The sequence below is a fragment of the Oncorhynchus clarkii genome, chromosome 22 (assembly GCF_045791955.1).
Source record: "Oncorhynchus clarkii lewisi isolate Uvic-CL-2024 chromosome 22, UVic_Ocla_1.0, whole genome shotgun sequence".
NCBI classification, from domain to species: domain Eukaryota; kingdom Metazoa; phylum Chordata; class Actinopteri; order Salmoniformes; family Salmonidae; genus Oncorhynchus; species Oncorhynchus clarkii.
Window position 1 is genome coordinate 9502177 of NC_092168.1, and position 16587 is coordinate 9518763.

A 16587-nucleotide genomic window follows, 5' to 3' on the forward strand; every position below is an offset into this window, starting at 1 on the left:
GGAGTCTAGGGTGTCTTCCCACTCTACCCCGAGGGGGTGAGAATGCACATTGGTTGATGAAATGTCAGTTCCTTATGTTAAACATTTTACGAAGACAAATATTGATTATTCATGTTCTAAATAGTTCAGTGGGGGTATTTCTCTAACATTTCATTAACAGTATATCCAAAAAGTCTAATTTTTGTAATCTAATACATCCGATAATGATCACCGAGCTCTGTTGACAGAACGGTGCAACCTTTGGAGACTTTTGTGGGGGTCATCTTCAAAGTAGTTTCTGCGGGTCGCAAAAAGCTGAATTAGCAAGACACGAGCTGAGTTAAATGTAAAAGGCTTTGAAAATACAAAGCTAGTGGTATGCTCAGTGCTTTGTTGACATTTTATAGTTCCTTTTGTTTCCGTATGTTGCATTGAAAGTGGCTAATATAGCGTTGATTTGATCACAATTGCCACAGCGAAGGGAACCGTTGATAGTGTTAACAGGGAAAACTAGAATCTCATAACCAATCAGTGCTGCAATAGGCCTATATGCAAATTGACCATTGCCATATATGGATCTGTGCCATTTACTTCGACCCGACTGTGTTTACAGCTGTGGTCATGAGTAGATGAGCTTGTTGTCAGATCAAAGCGAGAGCTACATGTAGCCATCTGTGTAAATTGTTGTTATATATCCTTTGCTAGTTAGTGAGTTGTTATGAGCCCAGCTATAGATCATTTGTAGTCAGTAATAGGGGAGGGATTGCTTCCTACAATAGCACAAACCGTGTACATTTCTAGACATCTTCGAAAAGAGAGTCCAGTAAAGAGCTTTTTATGTCTTAAAGGGGCAGTGTTGTATTTTGAGACAGGCTTTTAGAAGCTAAGTAGCCAATAGGCAGAGGGCAGCATCATTTGTTTGATTCTCTGTAATAATGGTATGGGAATAATAATGCATTTTATTTTGTAAAGTGTTTTCTTGCATCAAACAACACAACACCATTTTCAGTCACCTCCTTGTCTGAAGGACCAGTGGATAAAGAGCATAATGCTCTCCATGTTTTTCTTCTTTTTTTTCAAAAGTCTCATGGGATGTAGGCCTACATTGAACACCACACATTGGCTGACCCTATAGGCTGAATGATAGAACAGCTATTTCCATGTTAATGTTATGGGATGCGTTTTCTCCATTTTGTTTTTGATGGTAGGCCACTCTGATAGGTCTACATTATGATAAAATAGCCACAGTAGCCTACTTAGCCACTGTTATAACAGAGGGTACGGCCTCAGTGTTCACAGTAAACGTGCGCTGGAAGTTGTACAGAATTTTCACAACGTTCAAGTTTTGTGCTCAGCAGACCCTGAAAATGTTCTCATTGTTCAGCCTGACTGACACGGCGCTGTGCAATTTTTGTACCCCCCCCCTCCCCTCTAGCTTCCATTGATTTAGTCAGCCTAATTTTGTCCATCCTACAAGGGTTAAAAACTCCAATAACTTTTGAACGGATTATGATAGAGACATGAAGTTTAGACCAATGGTTTTCTTAGATTATCTACATAATTAACATATTTTAAATATGCCTTTTTGATTGGACACCCTACCGAGTCAATCAAAATTGTCTTTCTCTACTCTGACTATTAATCCACTGTTTAAAAACGGAAACCCTATTTAGTTTTTAGTTGTCTTTTACCTCTCCTTGTTTGTTTTTCAAGCATCCACGTGGGTTTGTAACTACCTGATATCCAATAAGGAGGGGGGTTTGCAGCGCGTGGAGCATCTGAAATTAGAACCGAGTTCTATTTTAGTTCTGGGCTACGCAGACACTCGTTCACGCGTGCGAGCGACGGGGGTGAAATGATTAACGTGTATGTGTACATTTGTAATGCGACGCTCGCTCGCAGCGCGGACGGCGTGTGATTGAGCAGGGACCTCTGTTTGATCGATCCCTTGATATGTTTGATTGTAAAAGTGATGTGATATGATATGTTTTAAAAGTTAAGTCTGTGTTTTGGAAAGTTTTAAATGAGCAGTGTTAGAGTAAGGCCTATACGTCCGATTTTTGTGGGATCTATCCTAATACCTACAGTATGTAACGAGCCGGTAGTAGAAGATAAAACCGAGGCAGCCATTTTTGGCATGGTGTGTAAATACGACGAAGTATCATAGTACACGAGTTTGAGAACCCTAGCCTCTCCTCTTGCAAACAAATATGTTTCCCGGATTTACGTCTCAAGACTAGCGTTAGTCACACTCGCTAATATCAAACGTGTGTTTGATGTGCTGTGCTGTGCTGCAGTTCAACTTGGACCTCCTTGTCTGTTGTGTGCTGTTGTTAGTTGTCTCTCCATGGCCTTGTGAGGAAGCTAGGTTAAACGTCTGATGGAGGCCAAACACTAAATATTTTAGAACGTAAATAGACCCCAAATCTGTCACTCTCAACTGTAATGACGTTATGTTCCCAAATTATTAAAACCTCATAACCAAGACAACAGGCATCTACAGTGCCACCATTTGACTTGCATATGTGCCTAAATATTTTGCTGTGTGACCTGGAATTTCAATTTAAGGAGTGCTAGGGTGCATAGGAAAAAAATGAAGGATTCTAGTTGTATTAGCAAAAATATTTTTCTTTGTTCTCCTTCATTTTTGTGTACACCTACTTTTTTTTCAACTTAGGCACGCACATGCCCCTTGTAGGGAGAACCAAAAAAAAGGGTCACTTTAGAGCCCTGGATAATGCTATTGAACAGTGCCACTTTTGTGTGCTTCAAGATCACTGAGAGAGGAGATCCAATTATACTGTCCCGTCACCTATCCTCTGTAATTGAAGGAGCAATTGACTATCAGGAATACCAGGTCATAAAGCTTCCATTGACAGGAGGGTGCGACTGTGATGGTCCAGCTGCAGTAGTGCTGTGTGGTACTGAGCCAGCGTGGGAAGACTCACACTGACAGGTAGACATGGAGGGCATGGGGTGGTGTGTGTTGTGTGTGTGGCTTGGGGGACTGGTCTTGTTAAACCCGCTCTCAACGGCAAAGCTCACTTTCTGCCACAGGACATAAAGTCAATAGAAACGTATTGAAATTCCCTCTGCTTGGTGACGTCGCCTGCGATTCTTCTCGTTGCTTCCATACTGTAATTTTAGAGTATTTTTTAACAAGAGGTTTCTCCTCTCGTAGCCCACTTGATTCTTTGTCCGCGAGCCCAATGTGACCAATCGGGTCTGACGGTGGAGAAGAGGTGGTACAAATCAGGGTGCTATCGGAGGGCCCTGACGCTCCAGCACACCGATCTTTGTCAGAGGGTCAATCGGAGGGAGAATGTTTGTGCATTCCACTTTCTGCAAACATTGCTAAAGGTCATAAAGACAGTGTTTGAATTGGCCGTGGCGAGTGTTGTGATGGTGGTCCTACAATGAACTCCGCAGTGCCATGGTGATGGCTGCCCGGTGCAATATGCTGACTTCTTGTCTTGAATGTCTTCTCGAAGCTATAAACTTTGTTCTTGAATAATTACCCTTGATTCATCTCTGTAGCACAGAGGACTTTTATTTAATTGTTCTGGAGTTCTCGTTGCTTGGGGTTTTAAGACATTTGAGAGCTTCTGTGGTGGTGCAGTCGTTAATTGTTTTCTTTCTTGCTCTCGCGTCTCACCTGTGCAACGTGTTAGCGGTTGAGGCTGAAGATCCTCTGCTGCATTCGATGGAATCAAAACACTTGCTTTGCTGTAGCAATCTGTTTCCCATCTCCTCACTCCCAATGTAATTTCAAAGTGAACAAGGTTGTCTGACCACATCAGTAGTCCCTGCCAACACCATCCCAGGGTATCATGAGTTGTCCGATAAGAAATCAAACTTCATTTTTTAAAAAACCTTTTATTTAACCAGGCAGTTAAGAATAAACTCTTATTTTCAATGACGGCCTAGGATCATTGGGTTAACTTCCTTATTCAGGGGAAGAACGACAGATTTGTACCTTGTCAGCTCGGGGATTCGATCTTGCAACAAGTCCAACGCTCTAACCACTAGGCTACCTGCCGCCCAATTTTACTTCGTGACGAGTAGGTCATCTAAGGCAAAATGGTTTCAGGAGGGTCTCTCTGGGCGCTGTCCAAGCCAAAATGATGGGGGGAATAGTACTGCTGAAAGGAAATACATCTCTTGATTTTAAATGATCTAGTACATGGGCCCCTGTGTGTGTGTGTGTCAGTCAGAAATGACCCTTTCTTGCACCGTATCCTGGAACCAAACCTGCTGCGCTCGCTCGCCTCTTACCAGGACAGGAGTGTCAGTATTGTGATTTTACAAGAAAAGGGCCATTTTGCATTCGATTACATTCCTTACATTGTGAGAGAGTCGGCTGCTGAGTTGAAGTCCTAGAGAGAGAAAGGAACGATAGCTCCGGCAGGGCCAGAATGAACTGAAAGGGGTTAGGGCCACGGAGGGCTGCCTGTGGGCTTTTCCCTTTATCTCTTTTAATCTCCCATTTGATGAGGCCCCTGGCAAGGGTGGAGCAGACCTTCCATAGGTTAATGAGTTTTTCAGATTTAGTGTGATTATGGCAACCCCCAGTTGTTAGCTGTCTAGCACGCTGTAATTAACTATCATGGCCGAGTTGTTTTCAGTCCCAGAATTATTTTTGACTTGCTCTGTAAAAGCTCATCTGTACATTTTTTTTCTTCTTTTGTTTGTGTTTTTGTTGTAGGATGACACGTTCTCGAAGTGCAATGTCCCTAAATGTACAAAATGTGGCATAAATTCATGATTAAAATTGTAATTTTTTAAGTTGCGTAGCTGAATGCTGAAAGAATGTTGATTAGCCATTGGATGAGTTGAACAGCAGGGCCTGGGTGCGACAGAAGTCGTTCTTGGTTTTAAGCACTACACTTCCAAGTTAACAGGAGCCATTCTCTGCTGCTCAACTGGAAGCAAGGACATTTTCTTCCCTGCTCCTAGTACACTAATACTCAACACATCTAAAAAACATCCTGTGTGTGTTGAAGTCACACCGTTTTCAATTTGAATGGGCAATTGTTTTGTATGGCATTCTGCATGTCACAACCAGTCGTGGGCTGCAGTCTGTTGTGCAGTTATGAGAGACGCCTTTCCCCCAAATAACCTATAGTATTTATATTTGCCGTAGCTGCACCTGTCTAACCAAGGCTATTTTTGGTTCTCTCTCTTTGAGAGTTTCCAGACAGGTCTTGTAAACAACCAAATAAACACTGCGATCCTATGTCAGCTTGACTTTGTTCATCCTGATTCACTTGGCTGTTTGGCTGCAAGCAGAGGCTGCCCCTTTGATCTGATATGCTGTGCTAGTCTGCTGTGTGAATGCCAGGTGAGCACAGACAGACCGAGGGCTAATTCGCCCTCGGCGCTGTCTGTCACACCCACGCTCACCTCGGAGCGGGCCATCTCCGTCTCTCTGGTGTCGTACTCTTTGGTGAGTGGGATGGGGACATGTTATGTAGAGGCATGGGCTCCGGAGCAGGCCAGACTTGGTCGGCTATGCCCAGTTCTCCCTCCCTGCGGCTCCCCTGGTGCTGGGCCTATTTGTGCCATGGTAACTATGCCAGCACCAGCTCAGACATAGATTCTACCTCCTGTCTCCCAGCTCGGCAGCACGATGACTCAGCAGCTCCTGCTAGGGCTCCCAGGCCCATGCAGCGTCACACACACACCGGGTCTGGGAGGACCAGACATCTCACATCAGATAAAATATAAGGTTCTACACTGCATCGCACCAATCGTTACCTGAGCACGAGCTAAGCATATCGCAACCACGCGTGATTAAATCATGACGGTTGGGTGAAAGAGGAAGAATCCATCCAAATATCTGGGGTGTGCAAGTGGCTCAACAGTCAACACTGAAATGTTCATTTTGATGCAAATGTGAGCTTTTGAAGGAGCAGGGACTTGTTTCAGGATCGTTTTAGAGAGAGGAGAAGGACTGCATGAAACCTGATTCTTTTTCAAACTGCCTCAACCACAACTTGGCCACATTTTTGTTTGGTCCCACTTGGTCCTTGGACAACAGCAAAGCCTTTCCACTGCCAACACCACGCCTTCCAATCCTCTCTGCTTATGTACTTTAGTGGCCGATCGGTATTTGATCTCCCTCCTTATGTTTTCATCCTTCCCTTGGCTGTATTACAGTGATACTAGATACTAGCTCAAGATACACAGAAAATGGCAACCAACGAGAACTGCCTGACCTCCCTCCCTGAGACTGGGGGGGGGGGGGGGGGTGAAGCGGCACACCCACTGTCAGGATGTCAGCTCTGTGAACTCACTGCAGCCAGGGGACTGCCAGAGAATTCAATATGCAGGGACAGAGGGAGCATAATTGCAGCCCAGCACAGGCACACAACTCTGGGAAAAACCTACCTCTCTATGCTTCGCGCAACGTGTTCTGCAGATGCTGCTGGCCTTGTTTCTCTCTCCCTCTCTCTGAGGACCTACTCTGAGGACTCCAATATCAGGAGGAGCACATGTTAATCCCTCAACACAAATACTGCATCAGATCAGTCTGCCTCTGCCTTGCACGACCCCGTTTGTTATTCAACACAGGCATTGCTGCTCGCTGTCCTCGTAAGATGGCGATCGGGTTTCTGCCTTTTTGATATGCTGCAAAAGTTAGGCTATCCTCAAACAAAAAGAATGTGGTCGCATTCTCGTCTTTGTATGAAGGCAGACTGCAGACTGTCAGTGATTTTTAAATATATTTTTAAACATTTTGTTTTGATTTTGATTGAGCAGATGAAGTGGCTGAGGTTCACTGGGCAGATAATTGAGGTGATATATTGATTTGTCAGGGATGGATATTAGGTGCCTGGAGGACAGCATTCTGTATCAGGGTGTTGAGGAGATCTGTGTCATGCTATGCATCCCTATATGTTGTTGCACTGTGTGTGTTCTCACCTCCAACTAGGGTTGCATAATTCTATTAACTTTCTCCAAAATTCCTGCAATCAGGAGGGAATATGCACATCAGAATCCTCCAACAAGGATTTTTTTGGAAAACCTGTGAATTTTGGAAACGTTACCGTAATTTAGCGACCTTAACCAGACCCTAACCAAAGTATGCCGTCCACCTTAACTGACCTAGCCCCTCATTGTCCTCCCTTGCCAGTCTGTGCCCTGTCCTCGTTAATTGTGCGGCCCCCTATCCATCTGCCACCCTCCATTCCTCCTCAGCCCCCCCCCTCTGTCCCCCTGCCCTCTCGCTGCCCCCTGGCCATACATGGGTGCCCCCCTCGGTCCTCCTGACCCCTCCCTGTCCCCACTCTGCACAGAGCCCCTGATTATCTCTCAGTGGCTGCCTCTGTTTTGTGCTCTGATTAAAGGAGCAGCATGTGGTCTGTGTGAGCCGGGCCATACAGGCGGTGTTGGGGTAATGCTAACATTTATGTCTGGAAGCGGGCACAAAGGCTCTGGGAATACACCACTGGGATATTTATCAGTGGGCAGACACACACTGCCAAGATAACGATCAGCCCGGGCTTAGTATGTCGTAAACACGCTGCATGGGGAAAAGGTGGCGGGATTGGAGGGAGATATCCTCCTGCATCAAATCTTATCGGTGTGGAATTGGTACAGGAATAGATTTGTAAAACATGCATCCTGTTTAAATGGAGTGCGGATGTGTTGCTGTAGAGTGCGGTGGGCTCTGCTTGAATCAGACGGATCACAGCCGAAATCAAGCAGACGTCAATGTACATGTATGTCGATGTGCCTAAAGACACATATAGAAGGTTTTAAAGACCCAGCCTCCTCATTTGAAATCTTTCTATTTGGGCTCCCACGTTGGTGCTCCCTGCTGTGCCCTTCTCCGGTCCTCCTCGTTCTCCTGCCGCGTCTGTCTGCTCCCCTTGCTGTCAAGAAGGCTGTCTCTCTCGCTCTCTCTACAGCTCAGCCAATAGGAGCGCACCAGTCTCCCCATTGCTTGCCACTCAACACCTTGTTGCCAGGACAACAGGAAGGCATGAGACCCACTTTACTTGAGCATTTTAAAGTTGGTGTTGACTCTTTATTGAAAACAAGGAAAGGTCTTTCTCTTTGAGTAAAAATGCCATTATGATGGTGCTCTTAGATCAAACCCTGCCCCCCCCCCTCTTTCCATCCTTTTATCCTGTCACAGCAAGTGGCTTGAAATCATTTTAGTGGACATAGCAAAGGCATTTACATAGACGCTGATTTGTCAAATGATGTGACACAAATAAATGTATGTATCTTGTCTTTCTAAATTGTAAGCTATTTTGAATGTCTATGTTTAGTGAACACGTCATTCCAATGTCATCTGGTCGTCTAATCACAACTTCTGTCTCTTCCAGGTCTACGATGTTAGATGACATGTTTATTCTGGTCTTCATACTTCTGGTTTTACCCTCTTCCAGTGTGGAAGGTAAGAATTTGACACCTTAAAAAATAAATGTAAAAAACCTGTTTATTCTCACGAATAAAGAGTTTTCGGTACATTAGGTAGCTGCTTCAGAGATTACACGCATTCGGTACCATTCCCCATACATTCGGCCAAGTACACGGCTTCAAATCTGCGTAGTGAGTTTACATTTTTCTGTCAAGGGCGTGCTTTGTCTCCCCCCCCCCCCCCCGCCCCGCGCTGTCTCGCAGCCTTTTTTTTAACAACTGCAGTGACAGGCTCGCAGACTGTGCTCTGGGAGAACTGAGGATTTCTCACTGTCACGGGCTGGCTGGCTGGCTGGCTGGGGATACTTATTATTCTGCATCGCCTACTGTAGTGTAGCAGCTAAATGATGACACGCTCATTATAAGAATGAGGGAGGTTGAACATAGCAAATCTCCTACACTAATATGACCACAATATGACCATAATATTCACATATTAATAAATCCTCTTAAGGATCCGTCCCCTTTTTTCAATTTTCGCCTAAAATTACATACCCAAATCTAACCGCCTGTAGCAAGGATATGCATATTCTTGGTACCATTTGAAAGGAAACACTTTGAAGTTTGTGGAAATGTGAAAGTAATGTAGGAGAATATAACACAATAGATCTGGTAAAAGATAATACAAAGAAAGAAAGAAAACGTTATTTTGTATTTTTTTTGTACCATCTTTGAAATGCAAGTGAAAGACCATAATGTATAATAATGTTTAGATTTTGGCCACTAGATGGCAGCAGTACATGTGCAAAGTTTTAGACTAATCCAATGAACCATTGCATTTCTGTTCAAAATGTTGTATCAAGACTGCCCAAATGTGCCAAATTTGTTTATTAATAACTTTTCATGTTCAAACTTGTGCACTCCTCAAAAAATAGCATGGTATTCTTTCATTGTAACAGCTACTGTACATTTGACAGTGTAGTTAGATTAACAAGAATTAAACATTTCTGCCAATATCAGATATGTCTATGTCTTGGGAAATGTTCTTGTTACTGACAACCTCATGCTAATCACATTAGCCTATGTTAGCTCAATCGTCCCATTGAAGGGACACCGATCCCAAAGAAGTTTTAGCAATGCCGAATGTCTGCGTATTTTATGCCTTTGGTGTTTAAATGTGTTTCTTTTCAGTTCTGTCCATCAGTATGTGTTGTGATTTTGTTTGAGTTTGAAATTAATGTCTGTCTGGTCTAATGACTGTGCAGATAAGGGCAGCGTGAGCGACTATGAGTGTGTTTGCGACGGGCCATCATGCAACAGTGGAGAGCGTTGTATTGGCCAGCAGTGCTTCTCGGCCGTCTCCATCCAGAACGCCACGTTCTTCCGACGGAAGGGGTGCATTGTGGGGCGTGACGAAGGGTCCATAAGCTGCGGAAGTCCCCCGTCCCATAACTTGACTGTGGAGTGCTGCCATGGCGACCTTTGTAACATGAATGTCACAGTGGCAGACCCAGAGAGAGGTGACCGCATTGTTTTCATTGAAATCATTACACTCACGCTTTTATCCCTCCCTCAATGTAGGCTAAGCAATATCAGCATGCTGAGTCACTCACATTACCACATCATATACAGTGCCTTGCGAAAGTATTCGGCCCCCTTGAACTTTGCAACCTTTTGCCACATTTCAGGCTTCAAACATAAAGATATAAAACTGTATTTTTTTGTGAAGAATCAACAACAAGTGGGACACAATCATGAAGTGGAATGACATTTATTGGATATTTCAAAAATTTTTAACAAATCAAAAACTGAAAAATTGGGCGTGCAAAATTATTCAGCCCCCTTAAGTTAATACTTTCTAGCGCCACCTTTTGCTGCGATTACAGCTGTAAGTCGCTTGGGGTATGCCTCTATCAGTTTTGCACATCGAGAGACTGACATTTTTTCCCATTCCTCCTTGCAAAACAGCTCGAGCTCAGTGAGGTTGGATGGAGAGCATTTGTGAACAGCAGTTTTCAGTTCTTTCCACAGATTCTCGATTGGATTCAGGTCTGGACTTTGACTTGGCCATTCTAACACCTGGATATGTTTATTTTTGAACCATTCCATTGTAGGTTTTGCTTTATGTTTTGGATCATTGTCTTGTTGGAAGACAAATCTCCGTCCCAGTCTCGGGTCTTTTGCAGACTCGATCAGGTTTTCTTCCAGAATGGTCCTGTATTTGGCTCCATCCATCTTCCCATCAATTTTAACCATCTTCCCTGTCCCTGCTGAAGAAAAGCAGGCCCAAACCATGATGCTGCCACCACCATGTTTGACAGTGTGTTCAGGGTGATGAGCTGTGTTGCTTTTACGCCAAACATAACATCTTGCATTGTTGCCAAAAAGTTCAATTTTGGTTTCGTCTGACCAGAGCACCTTCTTCCACATGTTTGGTGTGTCTCCCAGGTGGCTTGTGGTAAACTTTAAACGACACTTTTTATGGATATCTTTAAGAAATGGCTTTCTTCTTGCCACTTCCATAAAGGCCAGATTTGTGCAATATACGACTGATTGTTGTCCTATGGACAGAGTCTCCCACCTCAGCTGTAGATCTCTGCAGTTCATCCAGAGTGAGCATGGGCCTCTTGGCTGCATCTCTGATCAGTCTTCTCCTTGTATGAGCTGAAAGTTTAGAGGGACGGCCAGGTCTTGGTCGATTTGCAGTGGTCTGATACTCCTTCCATTTCAATATTATCGCTTGCACAGTGCTCCTTGGGATGTTTAAAGCTTGGGAAATCTTTTTGTATCCAAATCCGGCTTTAAACTTCTTCACAACAGTATCTCGGACCTGCCTGGTGTGTTCCTTGTTCTTCATGATGCTCTCTGCGCAAAGTTCAAGGGGGCCGAATACTTTCGCAAGGCACTGTATCTACTTACCTAGGCAGCACATCACCACTTTGCACAATGATTTAGTTAATAACACATTTACATTTAGTTTTTCATTTGCGTGTAGGCCATTTGGGTACATTAGTGAAATGCTTCAATAAACAAAACTACCTAAAGAGTCGTTATATTTGTTTAAATGAATGAGAATTAAAAGGTTTCATGGATTTGTCTGGCCTCTCTTATTGAACAGATGAGGAAGTGGCACTTGCCTTGCAAGACGATGAGTGTGTGTGTGAGGGACGGTCATGTGAGGGCAGCGAGCGCTGTACAGGCCAGCGGTGTTTCTCCTCTGTGAAGATCAGTGACGGGTATGTGGGTCACCAGAAGGGCTGCCTTCAGGATGACGACCAGGGGAGAGCCACCTGCGCCACCCCTCCCTCTCCCAGCCACATAGTCAAGTGTTGCCAGGGGCACCTGTGTAACATGAACGTCACCGTGGAAGCACCAGCAAAAGGTAACGCACTACCCTGGTTTCACTGAAATAATTTCAATAATTTTTCCTAATCTTGCCCTCACTTGAAGCTTCATCTCTCACTTATTGTAGTTTTTATACATAAATACAGTGGGGCAAAAAAGTATTGTCAGCCACCAATTGTGCAAGTTCTCCCACTTAAAAAGATGAGAGGCCTGTAATTTTCATCATAGGTACACTTTAACTATGACAAACAAAATGAGAAGAAAAAAAATCCAGAAAATCACATTGTAGGATTTTTAATGAATTTATTTGCAAATTATGGTGGAAAATAAGTATTTGGTCACCTATAAACAAGCAAGATTTCTGGCTCTCACAGACCTGTAACAACTTCTTTACGAGGCTCCTCTGTCCTCCACGCGTTACCTGTATTAATGGCACCTGTTTGAACTTGTTATCAGTATAAAAGACACCTGTCCACAACCTCAAACAGTCACACTCCAAACTCCACTATGGCCAAGACCAAAGAGCTGTCAAAGGACACCAGAAACAAAATTGTAGACCTGCACCAGGCTGGGAAGACTGAATCTGCAATAGGTAAGCAGCTTGGTTTGAAGAAATCAACTGTGGGAGCAATTATTAGGAAATGGAAGACATACAAGACCACTGATAATCTCCCTCGGTCTGGGGCTCCACGCAAGATCTCACCCCGTGGGGTCAAAATGATCACATGAACAGTGAGCAAAAATCCCAGACCCACACGGGGGGGGACCTAGTAAATGACCTGCAGAGAGCTGGGACCAAAGTAACAAAGCCTACCATCAGTAACACACTACGCCGCCAGGGACTCAAATCCTGCAGTGCCAGACGTGTCCCCCTGCTTAAGCCAGTACATGTCCAGGCCTGTCTGAAGTTTGCTAGAGAGCATTTGGATGATCCAGAAGAAGATTGGGAGAATATCATATGGTAGGATGAAACCAAAATATAACTTTTTGGTAAAAACTCAACTCGTTGTGTTTGGAGGACAAAGAATGCTGAGTTGCATCCAAAGAACACCATACCTAGTGTGAAGCATGGGGGTGGAAACATCATGCTTTGGGGCTGTTTTTCTGCAAAGGGACCAGGACGACTGATCCGTGTAAATGAAAGAATGCCATGTATCGTGAGATTTTGAGTGAAAACCTCCTTCCATCAGCAATGGCATTGAAGATTAAACATGGCTGGGTCTTTCAGCATGACAATGATCCCAAACACACCGCCCGGGCAACGAAGGAGTGGCTTCGTAAGAAGTATTTCATGGTCCTGGAGTGGCCTAGCCAGTCTCCAGATCTCGACCCCGTAGAAAATCTTTGGAGGGAGTTGAAAGTCCGTGTTGCCCAGCAACAGCCCCAAAATATCACTGCTCTAGAGGAGATCTGCATGGAGGAATGGGCCAAAATACCAGCAACAGTGTGTGAAAACCTTGTGAAGACTTACAGAAAACATTTGACCTCTGTCATTGCCAACAAAGGGTATATAACAAAGTATTGAGATAAACTTTTGTTATTGACCAAATACTTATTTTCCACCATAATTTGCAAATACATTCATTAAAAATCCTACAATGTGATTTTCTGGATTTTTTTTCTCATTTTGTCTGTCATAGTTGAAGTGTACCTATGATGAAAATTACAGGCCTCTCATCTTTTTAAGTGGGAGAACTTGCACAATTGGTGGCTGACTAAATACTTTCTTGCCCCACTGTATATATTACTTGCAACTTATTTTTTTTTAAGAAGATAGGTTTGCATATCAGAGGTGATTCATATTTACGAAGATGCACTACACGACCAAAAGTATGTGGACACTTGTTCGTCGAACATCTCATTCCATAATCATGGGCATTAATATGGAGTTGTTCCCCCCCTTGCTGCTATAACTGCCTCCACTCTCCTGGGAAGGCTTTCCACTAGATGATGTAACATTGCTGCGGGGACTTGCTTCCATTCAGCCACGAGTATTAGTGAGGTCTGGCACTGATGTTGGGCGATTCAGCCTGGATCGCAGTCGGCGTTCTAATTCACCCCAAAGGTGTTCGATGGGATTGAGGTCAGGGCTCTGTGCAGGCCAGTCAAGTTCTTCCACACCGATCTCACAAAACATTTCTGTATGGACCTCGCTTTATGCACGGAGCATTGTCATACTGAAACAGGAAATGGCCTTCCCCAAACTGTTGCCACAAAGTCTAGAATGTTATTGTATGCTGTATGATTTCCCTTCCCTTCACTGGAACTAAGGGGCCTGAACAATGAAAAACGGCACCAGACCATTAACCCTCCTCCACCAAACTTTACAGTTGGCGCTATGCATTGGAGCAGGTATCGTTCTCCTGGCATCCGCCAAATCCAGATTTGTCATTGGACTGCCAGATGGTGAAGCGTGATTCATCACTCCATAGAACACGTTTCCACTGCTCCAGAGTCCAATGGCGGCGAGCTTTACACCACTCCAGTTGGCATTGTGCCTGGTGATATTAGGCTTGTGTGCGGCTGCTCGGCCTTGGAAACACTTTTCAAGAAGCTCCCGACGAACAGTTCTTGTGCTGACGTTGCTTCCAGAGGCAGTTTGGAACTCGGTAGTGAGTGTTGCAACCGAGAACAGACAATTTTTATGCGCTTCAGCACTTGTCGGTTCTGTTCTGTGAGCTTGTGTGGCCTACCACTCCGCGAATGAGCTGTTGTTGCTCCTAGACGTTTCCACTTCACAATAACAGCACGTCCAGTTGACTGGGGCAGCTCTAGCATCACCCTACTCCATGAGCAATAATTATCTATTCTGTTTCCTGTCCAGAGGAGAAAGTGAAGTCCGCCGGCGAGCACGAGTGCGTGTGCAAGGGGCGGTCGTGTGCCACCGGGCAGCGCTGCATGGGCCAGCACTGTTTCTCCAGTCTGACAGTCAGTGACGGAGCCCTGGTCTACCAGAAGGGCTGCTTCAAGGTGTACGAGCAGAGCAGAATGACCTGCAAGACGCCGCCCTCCCGCGACCAGATCGTGGAGTGCTGCCAGGGCCACCTGTGTAACATGAACATCACTGTGGAGCTGCCTGTTATCGGTAAGTCAATGCACTGGCTACTTGGCACCGTATTTGGGACACACACAATGGTGCACATTCATTCATAATCATCTGTATGGTGCGCATTTGCATTTAAACCAAGGTTATTAATTAACCACTTACACCCCTTGCATTGGCCTATATGGATAGGGCTACATTTAAATGTTTCTTACAGAAGAAATATGGAAAGCATATGCATAACCATGGTAGCAATCAAAAGGGAACAGTTTGTAGATTATGGGGAAATTGTTAGACTAAAGATAAGAACAAAACAGTTAACCGGACAAAAGACTGAATCCAAACATTACACTGGATTTTATGTTCATTTTAGTTACTGTACTTTTCGTCGTGTTTGTTGATATCGAAACCTGAAAATACTCTGGATACGTTCAGTATCATGATAAAATTGGTCAATTTGGTGTAGGTGCATAAACCATTAAAACAAACCAAAAATGAAGGATTTGAGTGAGAGGTCTAACTGGTGTCTCCAAGTGGCCCCACACATCTCCAAAATGTGCACAGTTCCTACGTGATTTCATTGCACTTTTTTTATTACTCAAAGAAGAGCCTTCAACGATAAGGTGCTATTTTGAGCTCGCTTAGCTGTGCCGTTGAGGAACTATAGCAAGCAGGCTTGTAGTTGTTTTCTTTGGAACACAGCCCTGCATCCCCGCCTCTACACAATTACTGTTGTTTACACGTTCCAAAAAACAGCCTGGTCGGGTGGGCATGATTTGAAAACGTGTTCTATTGTCAACATCCCTAGCTAAATTACAAAATATAATCGTAGTTTTCAAAAGGCAATTCAGAGAAGCAGATCGTCATTTTGGTGCGGATCACAGGAGGTTGGTGGCACCTTAATTGGGGAGGATGGGTTCGGGGGTACTGACTGGAGCGGAATCAGTGGAATGGCATCAAATGCATCAAACACATGGTTTCCAGGTGTTTGATGCCATTCCATTTGCGCCGTTCCGGACATTATTATGATCCGTCCTCCCCTCAACACCTTCCTGTGGTGCGAAATAGAGTAGACTGCATTCAGATGCCTGTTCCCTGCCAGATTTCTTTACAATACGTCAAACATAGGCTACATTCTATTCAGAACCACCCAGGGTATGATGCCATCTTGTAACTGTACATCAAACATAGTGATTGTAAACGTGCACACGGTATATTACATGAGTTGTGTGATATGGAAATGTGAATTGCACGTTTGGACTAACGGCTGTTTGGCTTGCTTATATGACATCAAATCGGTAATTATTATAATCCTCAACGTCTCATCTTACAAAATACATCTAGTCCTCTTTTATTTGCAGCATTTCCCTTACTCAGAAAACAAAACATTTGCAAAAGTTGCCCATTTAGCAGCAGAAATGGGGGGGAAACATCTTGTAGCGAGTGGTGTTCAAGTTCAGAACTGCTGTCAGTCAAAACCCATACTGCGCTGTGAAGCGAGACCTTGAGCTCTGACGTCATGTATAGCATGTTACTTTATAGCCAGTTTAGGTGCATGTCCGTGTCTGCTATTTTGAACCTGTATAAGGCCAACTTGAGTAAGACATTTTAGGCGCGTTAACCCTCGCAAGGCTGCTGGCCCAGATGACATCCTTAGCCGCGTCCTCAGAGCATGCGCAGACCAGCTGGCTGGAGTGTTTACGGACATATTAATTCTCTCCCTTTCCCCGTCTGCTGTCCCCACTTGCTTCACGATGTCCACCATCGTTCCTGTACCCAAGAAAGCAAAGGTACAGTGGCTTGCAGAAGTATTCACCCCCTTGGCGTTTTTCCTATTTTGTTGCGTTACT

General features: G+C 44.4%; 1 protein-coding gene across 5 annotated transcripts in view; it reads left to right on the forward strand.

The window, feature by feature from the left end:
• Positions 1 to 16587, forward strand: part of LOC139380311 (activin receptor type-1-like) — a 39636-nt gene that overhangs the window by 6673 nt on the left and 16376 nt on the right. For all 5 annotated transcript variants that reach the window (XM_071122905.1, XM_071122906.1, XM_071122907.1 and 2 more), the window contains exons 2-5: positions 8316 to 8386; positions 9615 to 9869; positions 11468 to 11731; positions 14519 to 14779. In XM_071122905.1, the coding sequence (XP_070979006.1) occupies positions 8316 to 8386; positions 9615 to 9869; positions 11468 to 11731; positions 14519 to 14779 (851 nt within the window). The remainder of the gene's footprint in view (positions 1 to 8315; positions 8387 to 9614; positions 9870 to 11467; positions 11732 to 14518; positions 14780 to 16587) is intronic.